The sequence below is a fragment of the Athene cunicularia genome (genome assembly GCF_003259725.1).
Source record: "Athene cunicularia isolate RWA chromosome 1 unlocalized genomic scaffold, athCun1 chr1_part2, whole genome shotgun sequence".
Taxonomy (NCBI): domain Eukaryota; kingdom Metazoa; phylum Chordata; class Aves; order Strigiformes; family Strigidae; genus Athene; species Athene cunicularia.
Window position 1 is genome coordinate 32,995,001 of NW_020799092.1, and position 23,332 is coordinate 33,018,332.

Below are 23,332 nucleotides of genomic sequence, written 5' to 3' on the forward strand. Positions count from 1 at the left end.
CAGAATACTCGTGGATATCACCCTAGTTGTCACCCGCTAGTGACAAAGTCTTTTCTTCTCGATTCCCACATCAATATTAGATAGGAATTGACACAACACTTGTATGATGCCAGAGATGATTTTCCCTTACAAAGGCCATCAGATGAGCTCCTGAGATCCCAGTACTACAAGGAACCTCCTTCAGGGCAAGGGTCTCTCAGAGAGAGCTTTTTGCAGCACTGAGCTCTTCAGAACAACAGGTCTTTGTAAGTTCTGGTTAATATTTCATTCCTCTTTCTACACAAAGGTATTATAAGAGAATCAGATCCATGCTGAGTATTACATGTCTTTTGGGCTATGTTATCTAGGAAAAGACAAAGGCAGCATTTATCTAAATTTTCTGTTTCCTCTTCATGTCACTTAAGAGCACATACTATCCTTGAGCTTGCTATCTTTGTTCCTCAGTTTAGATTAAAACTCTCTTTTGTATTCTATCATAAACAACTTTAAAAAGGTACAAGGTCAACCTGCATTTAAAAAGCTTTGTGCTTCTATATAGACCTTTGAAACAATGCAAGGGTGATGTTTTCCTCCTATTAGTCAAGTAAGACTACTGAGAAGAATTATGATCTGATATTTGAGACCAAAGCCCAGAGGTCAGCTGAAAAGTCTAGACATTCAGTAATTTACCACCTCATTCTAAAACTTGTAGTTGCCCATAAGATGCACAAAACAGATCACATGCAACATGTGTCCCATACAAACGACTCAGGTTTCTATTTCTGAGAACTACTGGTGAACAAAGTAGTATAAGAATTACTGCAAAATGATTCAACCAATAATTCAGAAAGATGAATGAAATCAAGTCAAAAAGATGTACCAGACAAATTGCCCTTGAATCGTGTATTTTTCTGCTAATCTTCTGCATGGGACAATCACTTTCTCACAAGTGTCTTAGGTTGAAACAGTTAATTGAATATTATTTATTGTACAGATATTCATAGTCATATACTTATCTCATTAATGCTAGTACAGTTTCTTACAAAACCAAATTCTGCTTGTGGATGAGAGAAGGGTTAAGATGGTTTAATTTGTCACGGCAGAGCATGGGACCACACTGCTTCCACAGCTCCAGCTAGCTTGATTTTCTCTGAAGCTATCTTAAGTTTCCTTAGACAGTAATTAATGGCACCACATATACTCTTAATGCTAAAACACTGCACTGCTACAGGCTGAACTGAAGAAGCTGCTTCTAGCCATAGGTTGACATGTTTTATTGCTTCTAGAAAGGATTCCATATTAACAAATCTAATTATCAAGAATAGCGTGAGTATACTCAAATCACTTGACAAAACATGATTTTTTTTCAATGACATTTAATAAAAAGCATTACTTGCTCTCACACTCATCAGGCCTGTATTTATCCTCAGTTCTCCTCGGTAATAAAGGACAGTGAATAAGCATTAAATACATGTAATAGTAAAACATACCATTATCAGTTATCTCCAGGGCGGTTAGATTGCAGAAACAGGATGAATTTTTCAGCACTACATTTTCATAAAATATTTCAACAGGTTTTACAATTTTTATCACACAGGAAGTAAGGACTTTGCTTATGTTTGCAGCCACAGCAACCTATGGAACAATAAACACAAGAATACAAGAGATTTCTTGTAATACTTGTTGTCACCTTGTCTTTACAGAAAACTACAAATGATGAAATGTACAAAATGAAAATTTTTGTGGTGGAAGCAGACAATTCACTAGGTAGCCTCTCAAAGGAAAGGGCACCTCCCAACTGAAAAAGCAATACAGAAGGACTCCTGAAAGGAACAGTGTTGCTTACTTCCAGAAATTAAATGGATCTGTAAGGCATGTTAGGGGAGCAATCTGGAATCATTTTGGATTTTAAAACAAGAGTGTTGCTATATCAGTGTTATGTACTTTTATAGTCCCTTAAAAATATTTGAGCAAGGATGTACAAATCCTCAGAGAGAGACAACATTTGCATCCATAACCAGTGCACTTAATTATGAAACAGAATTTGTCTTGTAATGAATTATCCTTTGTTTCTGGCTGAGAGCGCTTTACAAATATGATCACATTAGTGCATTCAATCGGGAAACCAGAAACAATAGCATGCAGATTAAGTGGCCAGTCACAATACTTGATAATCAAATACTCAAGGCTGTGTGTGCTGTGAACAGATACTGAGTAAATACTAATACCAAACACTTAAAGACACATTTGTGTTAGCATATGTGTCCCAGTGAATGTTTTGTAACTTGTTACAAAGCTTAGAACTTACATAATGCACTTGATATATAGTCACTGGAAATATTAGAATAGCTGATAGGTGATACAATGGAAACGTTGCATTTGTCAGCACAGTGAATTTTTGACCCAACATCATGAAGTATAGCGTCAGGATACATTTTATAGGAGAGGAAGAGAACATCCATCTGACTGACATATTCAGCTTACTGGGATTTCCAACACATTTGCCAATTGTTGAGATAAGAGGGACTAGTATATGGAAGGAACATAGTGACAAAAGAAGGAAAGCTGAAATAAGCAACAAAACGACAGATTTCAAGTCACAACAAACAAACAAACAGGCATAAAACTGGGTGCACATACCTGATTTTTTGCAGGGAAATCTAGCAGGATTTTCAGATCTTTATCAGGTGCATGCGAAATGTTATACCAACCCTTTATGCTGTTTGAATGTGTACAATTTTCTTTTAATGTGCACCTAGAAGTATACATAAAATTATACTAGCCTTCTTATTGTGGCTATGACTTCAGACACTGTACTTAAACTTATTTCATGTTATTGATTTTTTACAGGAACACTATTGATTTTTTACAGGAGTATGGTTATAACTGCAAAAAGCTTCAGGAAAACAATCAGTAAAATCTTCTGCTTATCAAAATAAATTACAATGCATTGATATATGCTCTAGGGTCCCAATTAAGTCAATGGGACTCAAGCAAGTATTAGATGCTTGGCCAATAACAGTGGACTTGGTAGCCTGGGATGGAATTCATTACCCCCAACCTGATTGCTTCATTGTACAGCTCTAGATCTGACCCTCTCAGTTCCCTCTACACTCAATGGGGAGAAATATGCTCTTTCAGGGTTCAATTCACCTAACATATTTTAGATATTCATACAAAAATGAAATAAACCACACCATAGAAGCTGCTTGTTCTCTCCAAAGAGGGTAAGAGGAGATGGGGGTGAAGCTCAGATGTAGAGCTATGCTATGAATGTATATTGTTGATGAGATGCATTCTCCTTTCTAATCTCCTCTGTTGACCACTGATGTGAATAGTAATCTTTCTCTTTTATGTCAGTGCACTTGGTTAAAACCACTGGGTTTGAAAAGGTAGTTCAAAATAGATTTTTCTGTCTTCAAGAATAAAATCAATTTCAGAAGTAGGATAGCACAAAGTAAATAAAAACGTTATAGATGCCATATTGTAGGAAACAGAAACTACACAAAAGAAAATTAGGAAAGAATGAGGAAACACTGGGATATACAAGTACTACAGCTATACGTATTAAAAATGTGGTAAAAAAAGAGAACATAAGCATACAAATTTAGATGGACAATCACCAGATTTGAAAGGTGAATTCTTAAAATACTGTCTGCTGTGAACAATCCATAGATTAACTCCAAGTAATTTCATAGAGCTAGCAATTAGACAAGTAAGTGCTAACTGCATATATCTTAATATTTTAATATTAAGGTTGAATATTTATTAAAAAAAATGCAACATTTAATTTTTTTTACTAATACTGCTTTGCTACCAAACATAGAAGCACATATAATTTCAATCACGTGATCAGTGATATGTGCCTTGATGAACTATTCCCTCACTAGAAACTAGAAATGAGTACATACTTTCAAGGCAGGGGCCTTTTTCATGAGGAGCTCACTAAATAAATGTATTTCACAAACAATGTGTTTTCTCTCCAGAAGGAACAACACAAGAATGACTTGCAACAAAAATGTCTGAAATAACCCCACAAACCATGGAAACCATAAAGCCATCTTCTCTGTAGATCAAGACACTGGCAATTGGAATGGAGTTAAGCACAAGGTCACTTCCTTTGTGCTCTAACTCAGGAAACCTGAATTTCTGCTGCACAAGAACCTGGTGGGGCTTTGCATCTGAATATATTCAGATCATAACTATACTGTAAGAAAATGGGACTACGCCTGACATATTTCAAACTGTTTGAACTAGGACAAATTTCATTTATCTCTCTCTTCATCTTACTGAGATGGACAAAGGCCCATTAGCATCACAGTTTCAGAACCACAGAGGACGGGATCTGTCATCAACAGATCTGCATAAACCAGATGCTCGGATATGCACACATAGGTAACTCACTGGCAGTGACGCATGGGAGAGAGACAGCCTACAGTTTCTGACAGACTGAAGATATAATGCTGAAGATGCAAGACAACACACACTTGCAATACCTGGCACTAAATAAGTGTATGCATTTCAGTGACACTAATATTAAAATATTAAAAAATAAAACTGTTTATAAAGCTGAATATTTAAAACAGTCCTAGGGCAAAGTTATTTGCTTTCCTAGAGTGCCTGAGGAATGCAAGCAGTGAACATGTTTCCTTCATCTATGATGAAGAATCTAAGAGTTTAATGGCAAAAAAAAGTAGTGCCATTCAGGACCCAGGGTCATGCTTGTCTTCATGCCAGGAAGAAATGTGTCCTGTGTTGCTCCAAACTCTGACTTTTAACACTCAAATAATGTGTTTTGGAGAATGGTCACTTTGTAGGAAAAAGTCACAAAGAGGGCAGTAGAGCATCTGAAGACCCTCAGCATAAATTCTCACAACTGCCCTGCACAGGCCAGAAGTAACATGAATTCCACTCATCTAAAGATTAGGTTATTTTGTTATATCCCTTTCTTTACACAATTGATATTGTTTGCAAACATATCAGAATGAATGTAACTGATAAATACTATTTATCAGAACCACATGGTTCTGAAAATTAACATACAGACTCAGACAACCACTAAAGCTGGCTTTCTTGGAAAGGTGGACTGGACCGGACCCTATACAAGAATGAAGCTATAAGGTATGAAACCCTACAGTCAGATTTCAGACATGCATAGATATGTGTACAGAGAAAAGCAAAGTCAGTATTTTTTAAAAATCAGTCACAGCAGGCTAGTTCTTTATACTACTAAAGATTTCTCTTCACAATTGGAATCAAGTTCCTCATTTCATTATGATAACATGATACCTATGAATACTAGTTTATTCGTATTTACTTAAGTCTCTGCTTCACTAATCTTAACTACAGATCTTCCTGAGTTTGCCCTCTCTACCTTGCTAAAGCATACCAATTTCCTCATGAATGAGAACATGGCTTCCGAGAAAGTTTTGGCTTCCTTTTCCATGGTACTAGCCCCTGAATGAAGTTCACAGATATCACACACACTGACCAAATTAAAAAGTAAGTCTGGTCATGTCAAATAACTACCACATATTGTGTGTCTTCTGTATGGAAAATACATGTAAAATATCAGTGCCTTGTACTGGAATAATTTCAGCATACTTCAGGTAAATCTGATTCATCTATAGAAAATGTATAAAACTGAAGAGAAATCACACAATGCTATGACTAATTGTTTTGAATGATTGTAAGTGAAAAGGAGAATTTATATATTTGTCCCTACAGAAGAGCAGAAATAGGAACAGTAGAAACATTTTGTTTTCACTTGCGATAAGATGTGCAGGCTTTTTCATCAAAATACTGGATTTGAGTTCACACTGTCTTTAAAATGGAGCACTGCTTGTAAACTTTATTTTTAAAATGGAGTGTATATTAAATATAAAATGTATTTCCCAGTAACAGTATAAAAGATATCATCGATCTGAAAATTATTATGTAATATAATGCTTTAGTGGAAATGTATAGACTTTGATTAAAATACCAGGTAAAAACATGTCTTCCTCTTTTTCTAAAGCTTCACTCAGAGCTCTCTTCACAAAACCAAATACTTAATGATGCTAAATGCTTAACAGTGAAAAATTGTGTGGGTGTTGACCAGGATCCATATTATAGTAATTCATTTCTTTTTCAAAAGAGTAAAGTATTTCTGTTTCAACCAGATGGAAACTTTTGGTGATTCCCCTCATAAACAGAGGGTTTACTGACTAATAACTCTTACTCACAAACTCTTTATTAGGTAACTAGAAGACTGAAAAGCTTAGCACTGCAACATATACAGTTTCTAATAAGGGAGCAAAAGAGAGTTTGAAGAAAACATGTTACAGAATAAAGACCTACTCTCTTCTAATAGCTACCTTTGCAAACACAAAGTAGCAGGTCTTAAGCAAAATCACCTTAACTTGAAACAAACCAAATTGGGTAGTATTAACCTTCTAAAAGAAGGTGACCAGTGGAATGCCTTAAAAAAAAAATTAAAAAAAATCTATCTTATAACTACTTTTGTTTAATGTTTTAATGACTGATAAACTGGCATAAAAGAAGGTTTACACTGTTAACATCTGATGATGATACAAAGTTGGGAACATTACCATGCAGAGGAAGATGACAATATCACACAGGAAAACTTGTATAACCTTGAAATGGGATGACATTTCAAAGCATAAAGTACAAGAACATGTACCTAGAGGAATAAAAATCTCACAAGCCATATGTGCTATAGACTGGAAACTCATCAGTTGGAAAGAAAACAAAGAAAGAGAAGGACCTGGGGGCACCATTTGACCATGGATGATTGTGGTCCATCAATGTGAGGCTGTCATGAAAAAGACATTTGTGATCCCAGGACACACTACATAAGGTGCTTCCCGGACAGACTGATTAAACACCACTGAGCAAGGCACAGCTGAAACCTCTTCTGTAATACTGTGACAGTCCCGGCCATCCTTATTTTAAAAGGATGCATAAACTTCACAGAAGGACTACTGGAGTAGAGTTAAGAAAGGAATGTCTTATGTGAGAGTGTCTTTGTGAAGTTAGCTGTTTTAGCACACCAAAACAAAAACGAAAAAAAGACTAATTTCACAAAAACATTGAGGAAGTAAGTGTGAGGGAGGGAGGAAATCCTATTTAAGCCAAGGTGATGTGAGCACCAGAACAGATGAGTATAACCACCTGTCCATGAACACATGATGAAAATGAGCAGACCAGATTTTAACCAGCAGAAAACATGAGATTCTCAGATAGCCACACAATCAGGGCATGGAGGACAAAAAGCATGTTTAAATTTAGGATGGTGCTTGATTACTTTATGAGTAGCGTTTACATGATGACATTGCTTGCAACTGCCAAGATTAGGCTTGATGATCTACGAATTTCTCCAGTCTGGGCCAAAGACGTACAATAGCTTTCAAACCTGCTCCAAAGAAAGCAGCAAAACTAATGACTCAATGTCATCCCCTAATGTGAGGATGAAGTGTTTAAAAAGAAATTCTCCTCTGGCCTAAACCAAAGGCAGTGGTTCCAAAGCAAGGAACTATGAATACTGAAGACAACTGAGCACTCTTTCCCCATTCTAGCATGCAAGATGACTCCAGCTATTAAGAGGCTTCAAGCATGAGTATACAATTTTATCTCTCAAGCAATCTGGAAAGCAAAAACATCTGTTCTAAACCCAAAATAATTTATTTTTCTTACCCCAACATATATTTTATGAGTAGATCTCAAAAATCTGAGGGTTAACACAGTCTTTAAAAGGTCCAGAGCATCCTTTTCACATGACAATAAAGTGTCTCACATTTATGGCTATGACTTAAAAATTCAGGAGATATAATCTTGATGCTGAATAGCCCCAAACCAGTCAAAATGTACACCAACTAATAATATATTGCTTTTATATCAAAGTCTAAAATATAAAAAATACCTTCGATTCAAAGAACACCACCCACAGTAGGGATCCTTTGCAGATAAGCATTCTTGCTCAGAAACATATCTACTGCAATTTGCAACTGGTATTCTTCTCACCTAAAACCAAAGAATGCAATAACATGCTGAATTAAAATAGCCTCCATAAACAGGGAAATTTAGGGTTACCATTAAAAATCTGACAGCAACCAAGCACAATCCCTTTGGGGAAGTTTCTTTATGGAGTTCACTCTGCCAGAAGACCTTTGGATAGAAATATGCAGCCTATTTAACACACGCTGTATTTTGCTATCAGATGATGAAACGCCTCTGACAATGACAGTTTGGTTCTAGTACTCAAAGGCCAGCATGAACAGATTAATGAAAGAAAGACTGGTTAGCATAGTGAATAGATAACAATAGAAAGGAAGTATATTTTACAAATAATGCTCTGATTAGCAGAACACCGTTTTCCTCTCATCAGGACTGACATTTTAAAATGATTGATGAAGGTGCATTCAAAAATGCATGCGCAAACCAAAATGCATCTGTGTTTGCATCACCATGTCAGGTTACTGCATGTGCACACTAGAACAAACGCATGCAACTACTTAACATGCATGAAAATGCCATTTCAATAAATAAATGTAGATAATTGTGGCTATATTATATGTAGCTATACTTGTACATTCAGCTCGAATATCCTAGCCAGCCATTTTCAGAAAAGGAAAGGAAAAAGAAAAAGAGAAAGCTGATTACAAATACTGAATACAAATACAAATAATTTTATTAATAACAATGTTAATTAATAATCTTAGTAAGAAAAATATTCCCAATTCAAACCATTTTTACCAAATTTGCAAGAATTAGAAGTTCTTGTATTTTGTGAACAGAAACAAGGATACATGGCTTTCTGCAAAACTGTATGTACTGTTTTTTCCAGCCATACCTTGTAAAATTCAATTTATCTGAAAGTGTGTGAGGTAATCAGTTCAGAAAACAGCCAACATCATAGACTACTAGCAAGTTAAAAAAAAACCAACAGTGTAGAGGCCTTATTTAAGCTCCAAGAGATGATTAGAGAGGCATTTATTCCTAAAAAGCTGTTGCTCCTCTTTAACAACTTGCTCTTTTACCAAAGGTCAAGAAAATTCAAATCTTTACTTTGAATATCTACATATACTTTTGTCAGAAATTTTGATTCCTTCTGCTTTTGTGATAGATGCTTTATATCAGCTGGGAATGCTCCTACCAACCTTCACACTCCTTCAGACAGCAGGCTAAAATGCTATGTTCACTGCTGAAAAGTGATTTTATTGTAAATGAAGTGCTAGGTGAAATCCCATCCAGCTAGAGATGGACAGCCAGTCCTTATGTTTTCACTGCCACCTTCCTTGTTGCTGGTGAGACAAAGGAATTTGCTGAGTGGATGCTCAATAGCCCTGCTTCAGGACATGCTGTAACATCCGCACCGGCACCTGGGAGCTGCTTTCTGCTTGACATGCAGCTCTGATGTGTTTGTGCAGTAGCTCCCAGTGATTGCTGAACTTCTTAGCCTCACTATGCATACATATTAATCACTTCTGATTGTGTTTTTGTTTGGTTTTTGGTTTTGTTTTGGGTTTTTTTTAGTCTAACTAAAGACAATGAGAATTTTATGATTGATTTTAGCAGAACTAAGACAGCAAACCCGTCTCTCAAATTAAGAAGAGATTTCTCCACATTACAAACTCCACAACTGACTAGCAAACCCTGGCCTATCAATACCTGGATTGCTAATTCAGAGGAAGCCAGTGTCCAAAGAGTCTACAAGTTTTGTTTGCTATCTCCAAGCTTGATTCTCCATGATGCCTCCAGGAAAAAGAGAAACAGAGACTCTCTCAACAGAATGACATAAAATAAGTATGGGATTAAGAGTGTTGCTGGATCATAGCAAATGGGCAGCACCATGACAGTGGAAGCTCTTCCAAGCTCTGCAGAAGTGCAGACCAAACTTAGACAACAGATATTAAATGTAAATTTGGTAACTGCAGTTTGGATATTTAAGGTCTAACTCTGACCCAAACTGATGCTTCACTTACAAAGTGGCAGAAATCCCTAAAGCAGCAGTTTATTTTATTTTTTTGTTTAATATTGTGCTTACCTTATTGGCAGAGGACAGATAGATGTAGTTATTATCTACTGGATCAAGTCGAAGTTTGGGGAAAATGGAGGTTTCTTCCTTAATTTCATATAAAACCTCTGGGCAATTAGATTCCATATCCTCATTAAGAATAGCCTAAAACACATGAAATTAAATTATTCACAAGTCCTTTTATTGATCAGTCATCACTTTAAACAGAAGCCTGATTTCAGTTACATCAGAGCTCATGAGATGATTTACTGTGCTCTGATTCAATTCACCTACTGCACTGGTTCTCACACTGCAGAGATAAAGACCGCCAGAACAGAATTTCAACAAAATCCCTGTCAGATACCTTTTGCACTAAATCTGGCACTGGTTTAGTGTATGAAACATCTCTCCCACCAAGTACGTTCCTGATTGACACAGAAACTGAATGTGGAAGAGATGCCTATATCCCTAAGTCATGTGTTAAGTACTCCTATGAATGAAGAGGAAAATATTAGTCTTCAAAAAACAAATTAACATTCAGACACCCATAATGTAAAAAGAAAGCTACACAAGTTACTGACTACTGTCTTAGGACAGAAGTTTCTTTGTGGCTTCTTTGTGAGCACACATCTGAGGTGGTATTCCTTTTCTTGCCTTGCCCAACTCTATAGTTTTCTACAACCCTTTGCACAGAATTGAAGAGAACTGAAACTATTTTGCAACTTAATAAGCATATGAACCTTGATATAAGGTTTTCCATACACATAATTAAACAAGGGAGATGTGTTCATCATCTCCACTGTGCTAGGGAGACACAGAAGACTACAATTTCATTTTTCATTATCAAAAGCATAGTGAAATCAAATGGATAAAAACTTTCCAAGATCTCTATTATATTCCTCTCCAACTGCCTGCTTAATAAAAAACAAAAATGAGAGTCATCCTTTGCAGTGTAGACAGGAAATGCACATTCTTGCAAAGCCCAGAAAAAACCTGAAACATAAAAGACTGAATGGTTGAAAAGTTTGATAATGAGATAAGATGACTTTCACTTCCAGGTGACTGATTTAAGCTAGTGTAGGTCAACTATTCAGAAGCTAAGGCAAAATGAATCTTGATTTTTTTCTCTAACAGACAGCTATTCACATCACACAGATAGGCTAACAAACAAATAAATATGCTTCCAAAATCTAATAATATTTAATATTTCTACTGGAAAATCAAAGCAAGGAAGGAAACAAAAGACAGGGTAACTGAGAACTCCATAGTACATAAATTGATACTGTGGGCATTAGCAGTTTAATGAAATGTTTCCATGAATTTTAAGTAGGGTACATAATTGCTTTTGAAAGTTATCTTGTTCTCCAAGTAACAGTACAGCAGTTACTTCACAAATAAACAAAAAAGAAATAGAGATTCAGGGGATTATATCTGTTTATAATACAGTGCCTAAACCAGGAAACATTTACCCATTTGAACACAGCAGCAGCTGATGGATAAAGGAAGAACTGCCACATTCAGCTTACCTTCAGTAACTGTCCATCATCTGTTCCCAAAAAGAGAACTATCTGATTCAGAACAACTGTGCCATAAACAGCCACTAATCCAGAGTGAATCAAGGTAGGTAATTTCTTGATTGATTGTGCCTCCTGAAAATCAGATATAAGAGAAAGCTATTATAAAATCATTCACCTATACTGCAAAACATTAAGAAGAATCCCTGGAAAGATTCTCAGAGAACTCAACTTTAGACAATACTTTGGGTAACATTTTAATTCTGACACAATTTCAGAGCAACATATCACTGGAAATGGCACAGGAAATGTGAAACTAGTTTTTTATACACGGCAACTGTTCACATCAGTGATAAAGATTACATCTACTGCAGCTAAATCACTAACTTCAGTAGGACACAGACTTGGTCTAACAGCAACAAGACACTTTGCAACGGAATTTCTCTTTCCTGGGACACCGTGCCCTGGGCGTATTCTGAATTGCCTGTTCCTCTCAATGAAGACATGCTTTGCCATCACCTGGCTGCACCTACCATGAAGCCTACAGATACACTCAGCAACCACTTTTAAAGGCATGCAAGTATTCTGGAGAAATGAGGCACTTCAAACACAAAACACTCTGTGTGTGTGTGTGTGTGTGTGTGTGTGTGTGTGTGTGAGAGAGAGAGAGAGAGAGAGAAAGAGAGCGATAGAGCGATTGAATGTGGACCTTCATCCTCCCCCTTCTGGTTTCCTGCTTTACACTACAGGAAATTGAGACTTACGTGTTACATAAATACAAAAATGAGATAAAGCAGTATAAAATTCATGTTAGGGAGAACATAAATGTGTGCGCACTTTAAAATCAACATGTCACCTACAATTCTCCATCTAAGTTGGAGGAAGTTGAGTGACAAACACTTGTAAACAGCTCATGAAAGAAAAAATCATGCAGGAAATCCCTGTATCTTGTGAAAACAAAAACCAAACCAAACAACCCCAACTGCAGACAATCGAGTGCTGAAAGTAAGCCCTGATGTATGAGAATAAGGTGAGAGATGGTCTCTGCCCTTAACTACCTACAAGCCCAGATATCTCCCTAGCAAGCTGTAACTCAGTCCTGCAGTCCTGTAATTGCCTTAAATTAATCTCCATGGCAGATACTGCCAAAGGTGCGATCCCACCTGCTCTCCAAATGGGTGCAACTACAGCCAAGCATTACCTCCCCTTCCCCTCTAGTAGTATAATGCTTTCCAGTGAGGTTAGTTAAGGAAATGATGTGCCTAGAAAATGGTCTGTAAAACCATCTAACTACCTACCTAAATTGTTATTTGAGTCATTCTCCTCATATGAACATGTGGCTGCACGGACACCAGTGCTGACACAAAGGAGCAACAGGCATGGAGAGGTGGGGGGCAAGAGGTCATGTAGGACCAGGTCCTTGGGTCAGCTCAGAAACTCAGGTCAAGGATGGATTCCTAAACCTACAGGAACCCTCCAAGTCCAAGAATTTATTTCACCTTAATGCACAAAACAAAGTGTGTGAATGGACCATTAAAACTGACATTTTGTAGAAAGGTGAAGGCATTTCTCAAAGTTATGAAGCAAATCCATAACAAAGTAACAGCTGAATTCAAGTCTCTTGAATGCTAGGATGCTGGCTTAAACCCAAAAAGCCCTTCCACACAGAAATACATTTTTTCTGAACTGCAATCCTAAATCAATTAAAATCTTCTTCAGTCATCTGAATTATTTTAATTAGCTTGCAAGAACAGCCACTCGGAGTAAAAGAAGACTTGATTAACTTTCATATTTAAAGATACTATTTTTTTTTCATGAAGCAGGAAGACACAGGAACTATCACGTACTGGCACAGAACTTCAGTAAAACCCACTTAGGCATGAGACTGCAGTAGCATGGAGGTCTGTTTTAGATTATGGGGTGGGGAGGGAATGATTGCAAGCATTTTAAGTTGAAAAAAAGCTAACTCAGTTTTTTATTAGATCAGAGGGTAACGAAATTCCAGCACTGGTGCACACAATGAGCCTTCACTCAGGCTAAGGAGTGAGGAGAGGAAGCTTCCAGGCTTTCATTTCCATCAGAATTAGGATAAGTTGTTTTGGGGTTTTTTTCTGCAGTGCATCATACAGTAATGCAAGGAAAAGGAACCACCCTTGGTTCCTCACAGACTCTGTACAATAAGATCACAGAAGAGGGGAGGATTCATCCAGTCTCTGAAAAGCTTGCTGCCAGATTTTATTTTGACCCACATACTAGTAAAATAACTAGTGTCATATCAGTGCATCTTCCTCATCTGACTGAAGAACCAGTACTGACAAGTGTGGAAGCCTCCTCCCCTCACTCTGCTTGCTGGAGGGAGGGTCAATGCAACATTGAGCTAATACAGATAAGAGGGGGAATTCAGATGGTGGGCAATCACAACAAAAATTGCCTTCTCTTTTTTGCAACCTATTTCTCCAGCTTACCCATTCCCTCCAGGGTTCAGCTGCTACTTTCACCCTTCTGTCATTCCTTTTCCATGTCCATTTATTTTTTTAACAAGCCCTTTTACCTCTTCCACTGTGACTAATGGTGTTACAGCACTGTAGGGCCTTCCCAAGCTTTTTCTTTCATAGCTAAATCCATCCTTAAAATGCATTTACAGTCTAAACTTCCTTTTTACTTGAAAAGCCACTCATCTCCATGTTCATCTATCTGTCGATCCTGTAACATTTGCAGGCTCATATAAAAGCAAGAAAAGCAAAGGAAAAGACAATAGTACTCTAGGAGACTTTTAATTCTTCAGTTCCACCCTCTTTTCTGTTCAATAATCCCCCTGAATCTACAAGTGCTTAGGTAAACCTAGAGATCTCCCCAATTAACTTTCATTTTGCTTTTAAGTTCGCCCCACTATGCTTTGGTTATTGCCATGAAAGGTATTTATACACATTTTCTATTTTGCATCTCATTTTCAGATTTATCTCTGCATGATTCCAGCTGCAGCAACCATATTCACACTTCTACTTTCTGTCTTGATTTCCTTCTGATTATTTCACATTGCGTGCCTCAGAGGGAAGGGCAGCATTTTTAGCTCACACAGCACTCATCATATTGCAGCTGGCCAAAAAGTAAAAAAAAAAACAAACCACGTTTGAGCATCAGAGTGAATGAACAGATGCAGCTATACAAAAGGACACAAGACTTGTGAGCAGCATATAGCCATAATCAACACTGGCACAATACATAGATGTTTTTCCTAGACAGAAAAAAATCTGGAATCTCATTCTTTTTTTATAACTTCACCACCCTTCAACCACCTGCATCAATTTTTATTATATGAGAGGGTAACTGGTACAAGCAGCAAGCCCTTATTAGAGCTAAGGAATGAACTGTTCCAAAATTTTATTTCCATGAGATTTTTTAATTTGTGCACTGCATAGCAATGCTAGGTGGACAAACCATCCCAGGCAATCAGGCTGCAAAAAATCAGGAACGATGACCAGGAAATGAGAGGGTCTTCACAGAGACCTTGCAGAGACAAGATCCCGAGCCTCATGATGCAAGGCATGAAGGACAGTCAGAGGCTATGCTTGAGCAAGAAGTTGATGGAGACTCCTGAGATGGGGGAACCTAGAAATTTGTGACTTCTTGCAGCAGCAGAAAGACTCCTTCTATGCCCTCAGATCTGAGTTTAAAGAATTCATAAAGTGTCCTAATAACCAGTGAAGGAGAACAAGCTCCATTAAGGGAGGCTTTGAAACCAGCTGAGCTTGAACAGAGTATTAGCAGAAAGCAAGAGAAAGTGGTGGGTGATCATGGTTGGAGATTCCCTCCTGTGAAAACTGCTAAACCATCATGCTATTACAACAGGTTTCTTCTTTTTTCTCAGGGCCCCCAATCCATTATTATATTGCAGAGAGGCTGACATTGACTTTCCATTCCTTGGATCACTACTGATTGTTGCATATCCGCATTGACACCAAAGACATCGCCTAGTGCAGATCAGAACTACAGAGCTCTGGGGGCAAAGAGAAGGAGATGAGACCCCAGGCTTTGTTAATCCTACGGGGTCAGTGAAGCATGATGCTCTTCTGGATTTGGAACTCACAAACAAGGAAGAACTGCCTGGAGACGTGATAATCAATGGCAGTCTTCACTGTAGTAAGTATTAACTGAATTCAGGATCCTGAGGGGGGTGAGGAAATAACAGCAGAGCACAGAGCTGGAGAGCAGGCTCCAGCTTGTTCAGGGAACTGGTTAATGGGAACCCCCTGAGAGGCAGCTTTGAAGGAAAATGAAGCTCATGAAAGCTAGTAGGTCTTTCAGTACAACCTCCTTCAAGCACAAAACTCAGGAAAACAGACAGATGTATCAGCAGATGGCTCCTAGTTAAGCAGAGAATTCATGATTGAACAACAATGCAGAAAAAACAGTATGGAGATGGAAGCCGGAACAAGCAACTAAGGAAAAACTGCATGGATGTGTAGAGATGGTGTTAGGAAAGTCCAAGCTCATCTGGTGTTGGAATTGGCATGGAATGTTACAGGCAACAAGAAAAGCTTCTACCACCACATGAGCAACAAAAGAATAAACAACAAAACTGCACAGCAGATGATGAATAGGTCATGTGATTTACTGACAGTGGATGCAGATAAGGCTCTGACTTCACCGGCAATGTCTTATGGTCCTTTGTACCTACAGAGTTCAAGGAGGAGAGAAACTACCAGTACTGGAAGAGGATTAAGCCAGGCATTTCTTAAGAAATCTCAGTTTACAGAAATCTCAAGAAAACCAGATGGGATCTGTAGGAAGAAGCTGAGAGACTGTCTGATGACACTACGAGGCCATTCTCTCATATTTCAAAAGTTGTGGAGATGAGGGGAAGTCTCCAACAACTGAATAAAGGCAAATATTGCACCCATCTTCTAAAAAAGACAAGAAGGATGACCTGGGGAACTACACATTGGTCAATCTCACTTTTTCCCGGGGAAAATCATGGAGCAAATCCTCTTGGAAGCCATTTCTAGACACAAGAAGAAGAAAGCGACTGGGAAAAGCCTTCATGGATTAACCAAGGATAAATCATGTCTGACCAACCTGATTGCCTTCTGTGATGAAATGACCCAATTTGTGGAGGAGGGGAGAACTGTGGATGTCATTTACTTTGACTTCAGCAAGGCTTTTGACACCACTTCCTGCAGCACCCTCGTATCCAAGTTGAGATGTTTGAATTTAGACAGGGAGACTACTAGGTGGGTGGAAAAACTGGATTGATCATCAGGCTCAAAGAGTATTGGTTAATGGTTTTTACTCTACCTAGACACTGGTTACAGATGGAGTTCCTCAGGGAACCTATTCTTGGACATGTCCTGCTCAGTACCTTTATCAATGACCTGGAAGAAGACACTGTAAGCTTCTGGGTTAAGCTTGTGGATGACATCAAAATGAGCTGTCATGCTTGAGAGCAGGGCTGCCATTCAGAGGGACCTAGATAGGCTGTAGGAATGGGCCAGTAGGAATCCCAAGAAACTCATCAAGGACAAATGCGAAGTTCTGCACCTGGGATGGACTAACCCCCTGTGACACTACAGACTGGTGAACGGCTCTGCTGAAAAGGACACAAGGGTCCTGGAGGGCAGTAGGCTAAACAGTGTATCCAGGCAGCGGTGGAAGGTTAACAGTATCCTGGTCTATATCAACAGCAGCATAGCCAGACCGAGTGATTATTCTCCTTTATCTGGCATATGTTCAACTGTGTCTAGGATACTGTACTCAGTTCTGGGACCCTCAGTACAGCACTGGTCTTGATTAATCAGAATGGGTTCAGTGGTGGGCCCCTGTGATGGTCAGAGCCTGGAACACCTGCCCTGTGAGGAAAGACTGAGGGAACTAGCTGGTTCAGCTTACGGAAGAGACAATTTCAGAGGGACCAGAGAAACTGAGATAATGACACAAACTGAAACAGGGGAGGTTTCTAGTGGACAGGAGATTTAAAAACATCACTATGAGGACAATTAAGCAGAAGAGGTTGTTCAGAGAACTTGTTTAGTCTCCATCCCTGGAGCTTTTAAGATCTGACAGGACAAAGCCCAGAGCAACGTCGTCTGATCTCAGAGCCAACCCTGCTGTGAGCAGGGGCCTGGACTGGAAACCTCCTCTGAGGAGGAGGCCTCCTTACAACCTGAATGATTCTGTGATCCCAAGGAAGCAAATCCTCTGTTCAAGAGTCCCCAGGTTCTCCAAAGTTTCTGCTAAAAACACCTGGTGAAACCAGATGACTAAAAGCAATTCTTTTTCTTAACAACAATGTAAGAGTTTGCAAGTCTCCTATGGCTTACTTCCCACACCAAACAGGGATAAACTGAAAATTCCTTGTAACTGGATAGAAATATTCACTCTAGAAATCTGTCAAACATCAGATGAAATACTAGCAGTCTGGTAATACACAGGAGATGACTTTACTACTAGCAAATTAATTACAGGATCAATTTTGATACCAAATGATATTTAGAAGTCTGTAATTCTTTCCTTAAATAAAAGACCATGAATCATTTTGGAATTAGTTACCACACAAATTCAAATGTCACTCCTGCAAATTAATGGCCGTGATTAAACTGATGTGACTGTTGACTTCGAAATCTCATTTCAGTAGAGCTTATTCCAGCTAAGATTTGTCCTAGGATTCCAAATGATGCTTAATAAATTAAGGGGCATATACCAACCCACATATTTATCACCCACTGAAAAATGCAAACATTCAAAGAACAGACTGTTATATATCTTTACTTGCATTAAATAGCAGATGAAAAATGAACCAAGATGGCTTAACATTCAGTAGCCATCACACCTACTTAGCCTTTGCACATCATAAAGTAAACCCCTTAACATAAACTTCTCTCTGTCTTACAGGTATATGCCTAACACTTTTTTGGATTTTCTCCCTGAAAAATTTTAGAATCCTTTCCTTCCCATGCAACTTTTTTCAATGGCAAACCTAATTTCCAGATTGTCACTGTGGTTTAGGTGGCACCCTACAGCTCTCTCCTGTTGATGTTCTCTCATTTGAGCACTTCTCCAACGCATCCGCTTGGCTGTGATCCATAAGATCCTGGGATCTCAGAGAAAGATCTGAGATTCTAGTAGCTCCCATTCAGCCACAGAACAGAAGAAAATGCCTTCCTAAAGCTCACTAGCTACTGGAACAAGTTTGTGACAAACTCTAGCATTCCTCCTATGTACTGGCTAAGAAGCTTTGATTTCATAATTGTAATCCACCAAAAATGTTTGTTAGTGCTCAGTCAGGTTTCTGAAAAGAAAAGAATTAGATTTGGCAAATTCACAATTATTAACTACGGAAATTGTGAAGAAGATATGCTTATGCACATGCAGGTTATGCTAACAAGTCCATTAATGCATATATCTTGACAATACATGTAAGTAAATATAATCAAAAGAAGAGACTGGTGGATCAGAGGAAAACAAGCTGAATATAAAATTACAAAATGTTTTCAGAGTAGTTTCGTCTATGACACCACTTGCCTCTTGCTAGTTAAGTATCATGTCTCTGAGAATCCAGTATTATATGTGTCCAGAATAACCACATCCAACTAGGACAAAATGCTTTGTGCACACTACTGCACAGAACGAAAACAGAATGAGCTAGTTGTCATAACCAGCAATTCCACAGAATTTGTAGCAGTCACATACTTTTTGATAAAGCTGGTAAGCAAGGATCTTAAAAATGACTAATTTTCAAAGACTCAAATCCAGCATTAAAACTTAATGCAAATGTCAGCTTTGGCCTAAGTAGCAATGTGAGGCTAAAGAGATTACATACCTACAATGAGTTCCTACAGGATGCAGAGCAATTTGGTTCCAATCCAGTGAAGTACTCAAGTTCATGCTTAACTTCAAATGCATGGGCATGAAGATGATGGAACTGCTTATATGCCTAATGTTAAATATGCCCTTAAGTGCTTTACTGGGTTAGGGCCAGAAAGCTCAGTACCTTACAGGAATGAGCTTAGAGTAGAACATGCAGCAGTAGCATAGCAGGGAATTCAGGACCACAAATACCTTGGGCTAAGTCCCTCTTGAAGTGTACTATTGAGAAGCACAGTGCCAACACAGTGTAAATACAAGCAGCTGTGTGAGTGGAGACAGGTAAGAGGATATCTTGACTAAAGGTAATCAGAATAACTACAGAAATTTTAAGAATTACAAGATCAGAAGGAGAACAAACTGCGACTACTTCCTAACGTACACTCTAACTATAAATTTTATTCCTGCAGTGAAAAAAAAAAATGTATTTTCAATTCCTACATAAACTGACTGTGCCCATGATCCATGTACTTCATCACATCACATCACATCACACCTCAGCTCCAGAATTCAAGTGTACCCAGCAAAGAGGACTAAGACCCACAGCACCCTACAACACATGGCATCTGTAATGTAAAAGTCAGGCTAACATTCAGCATGGTCCACCCACCACAAACACCGTACAAGTCTTGCACTTCAGGTAACCATAACACTGCAACACATTCATTTGCTCAGTACCAACACTGTCTTTAAAAGACTGGACTTTAAAGCAGATGCTAAGTACTGTTGCTCGCTGCCATTCCTACACATTGTACTACAATGCACTTGTGACATCTCCATGCTACGAGGCACTCCTTTCCGGCCAGAATCACTGCAAGCTATTGCACATCCTTCTCCTACAAGCTGCGCACTGATGGACGCGCTGCACACCATCTTCCTGCCAGTTCTGAAGCCTGTGCGCTTCTGAGTCCAAGAAGTGCATGTTCCACATTTGCAGGGACTCCCATGATTTGGTGAGAGACAGTAGAAGGATCCGGTCTAAAACAACCCAGAAGCAGCAGCATATGGGCCTGTCATCTCCAAACCTACTCTGCAACGGCATAGCCTAACCTTCTGTAGTAGGGAAAAAAAAAACAAACCACGCTGAACTACGTGCATTTATTTCTATGTTTATACACCATAAGCACATATAATTAGCTAAAAAAGGGAGCCTAATTAGCTATGTAATGTTACAGGTCATATTACTAAACAAGACCCAGATGTCCTGCTATCTCACAAAATATTAAAATACCACTTTCCTATCAGTGGTAGACTGTAGTCACTCTGCCAAAATACGATTAATAACATCACCATAGTTAGGGACATAAAGTTAAGCAAAACAATCCTTTTAATAATTTTTCATGTTGGGAATTCTTCAGCATTGTACCCAAATATAATGTACATTTCCAGGAGGGTCGAGCCTTTTAGCACATGAAAGTAACTCTGGAGTCACAGAAGTCTCTGACCTGAATCTGACCAACCCTTAAAAAAGTGGATCATTGATTTTTCATATTCAGGCACTAGGAGGCAATGGCGTCGGGGAACTGAGAGTAGCACCAGTCAGACTACCTCACCTTACCTGCATTATGTCACTCTATGAAATCCATGAGACTTCTGGAATTTCTAGCATGGAAAGTGGCTTTGGAAAGTGTTTATAAAGGATCTGCTGCCCAGGGAGGTTTCTTTTTTTTTTTTTTTCTTGTCTTGTTTTGCAGGCTCAGAAAGCACCTCACAAAGAAACTTCCATGAATAATTAGGAACAAAGAATACAAATTAAAAACCCAACTAGCAAACAGGTATTTTGGGGTGAGGATGAAATTTCAAATTCATTCACGAAGTTTGCCTTGTGAGGGCACAATAATCATGCAATAAGCTACAAACTGGCACTAGAAATCAGAAGATTGGCTCCGGCTCTGTTGCGAGAGTTTCACTATTTACTTCAGTACAGTTGTTTCACACACATATGGGGTTCTCATTCATAACTACATCCTCTAACACTGACAATAGTCTTGCAGATCAACAAGGAGATGAGCAGATTGAATCAGATGTGCCCTCCTATAGTTTGTATTTGGAAGAGTCTCGGCACTGCACCCTGCTACAGGCTCGATTTGGGAAACCAAGGAGCAACAGTAAATCGACCGCACTTCTTTCAAGGAGCTTCCAACAAACTCCCAAAGTAACACAGCAAAGATTCATGGGTTAATCTGCAAAGTCTCTGGATGGTGAGAGAACTGAAAAAGGTCAGGCCTTGCTTTACAGTGGCTTGCCTGATCCCCTATAGTTCTCCCTGATACTTTGAGTGTTCCTTTTGCCACAGTTCTGAAAAGACTTCCTGAGTGTGACTTGAAAGCATGGAGGGGCCTTGCAAAAAACGCACCTTCTTCACGAGTTACATTTTAAGCTTCTTGAATTTATTTTCAGTTCATTTCTTTACTAGCTACCAAGGCCACAGCAAAGCTGGTAGCCTTGCCCATCCTGCCCTCCATGTGCCCAGCTCACCTTCAAAAGGAGGAAGGAGCTGAAGAGAGAGTGTTACAGAAGTAGGTGACCAGGGGATCTCCATGGGATACCACTGCCTGTGAAAATGTAACCACTGCAACAACAAAAACATATTGCTGTCTGCTGCACATACGGGTTTAGGGGGGTGGCTGTGAGCCCTCTCGAGCAAGGCTAATCCTGGGAGGTTTGGGAAACACCTACCACCAAACAAGCAACCATAAATAACTAGTGAGCAATGGGGATAACCACGCACACAGCCCAGTGCACAGGAGTCAGTCTGATGGGCTTTTTTTCAGTTCTGTTGTAGCTGCAATGACATGAGATGTGAATGCACAGAATAAGATAGGAGATGCTTTATCTAGGTTGTATGGAAAATACAATGAAGTACAACTAATCCTTGGCAGAAAAGGGTGCCCTGAGTGAGGAGCCCGAGATCAGGCCTGACCCAGGATGCCCTTAGGTGTCCCCTCAGATACATCTTTCCCGAGAGGTAGACGGGAAGGACACTGCAGGATCTGGTAAGGGATCAGCTTTTTAGAAACAGAAAGAGCTGGAGAAATCATCAGGGATGATGGAGCCAGGGCTGGTGAGCAAAGCCTGGCACAGCTCTGAAGTTCCCGATGAACTTCACATGCCTTCAGGTCAGGGACACCCCACAAGTCATGCACAGCAATACCAGCCACAACAACAGTGTCAACAACGGTGTACAGGAGGAAAGCTTAGCAAAACGATGCCCAGACTTACACAGCTCTTCCCGTTCATGATGAAGTGCGTGGACGCACAGGCTTGCTCCTTCATCTCCTCCATCCCAAAGATGCAGATGGCGGTGGCATTCCAGGCCTTGGCGCTGTGGCTGTGGTTGAAAACGCCCACCCACCAGCCCCGCTCACCCTGGCGGACGAGGCTGGAGGACACGATGAGGCTCCTGCACCCGCAGTCCAAATACACGTGCCCTTTCAAAGTAAGGCCACCCTCCGAGGGGTGCAGCTGGTGCAGGACAGCCATGCTCGGTGGCTCCATGTTGTTCCCCAACCTGGCCTTCAACGTGTAGTAGGGAAAAAAGAGGTGATCCCCCCACTGGAGCGCGTCCACAAAGTGCAAAGGCTCCTGCTTGCGCTTGATGATGCCCAGCTCCTCCTTGGACTCCAGGTTGTCCATGCTGCGCACTGTGATGACGGTTGTCTCATCCGACTGCGAGGGCTCGCAGCCCAGGCGTTTCTTGGGGTCGCTGGCCGAGTAGGTGGCCGCCACAGCCAGGTACCAGGCGCTGGCCAGCTGGAAGACGACGCCGGCGGTGGAACCGTCGGGCAGGCAGATGACCACCTCGCTGCGGTTAAAGCGCTGCCGGTAGGCCGGCCGCTCCCACACCTCGCAGGTGCCGTCCTTCTGGGTCCAGCCCGCCAGCAGGACGCCCTTCCCTCCGGCCTCCTCGTAGGGCAGCAGCAGGTTGCTGCGCACCCCGGGGGGCTCCCCGCAGCCCTGCCCC

At 39.8% G+C, this 23,332-nt stretch overlaps 1 protein-coding gene across 1 annotated transcript in view; it reads right to left on the bottom strand.

Annotated features, from left to right (window-relative positions):
• The window catches only part of PLXNC1 (plexin C1), a 71,740-nt gene extending 48,414 nt beyond the window's left edge, over positions 1–23,326 (bottom strand). Inside the window, exons 1-6 of the mRNA XM_026868668.1 lie at positions 22,591–23,326; positions 11,521–11,643; positions 10,025–10,159; positions 7,901–8,001; positions 2,620–2,734; positions 1,470–1,614 (exon numbers count right to left, since the gene is read on the bottom strand). Of these exons, the coding sequence (XP_026724469.1) occupies positions 1,470–1,614; positions 2,620–2,734; positions 7,901–8,001; positions 10,025–10,159; positions 11,521–11,643; positions 22,591–23,004 (1,033 nt within the window). The 5' untranslated portion in view covers positions 23,005–23,326. The remainder of the gene's footprint in view (positions 1–1,469; positions 1,615–2,619; positions 2,735–7,900; positions 8,002–10,024; positions 10,160–11,520; positions 11,644–22,590) is intronic.
• Positions 23,327–23,332: the final 6 nt, after the last annotated feature.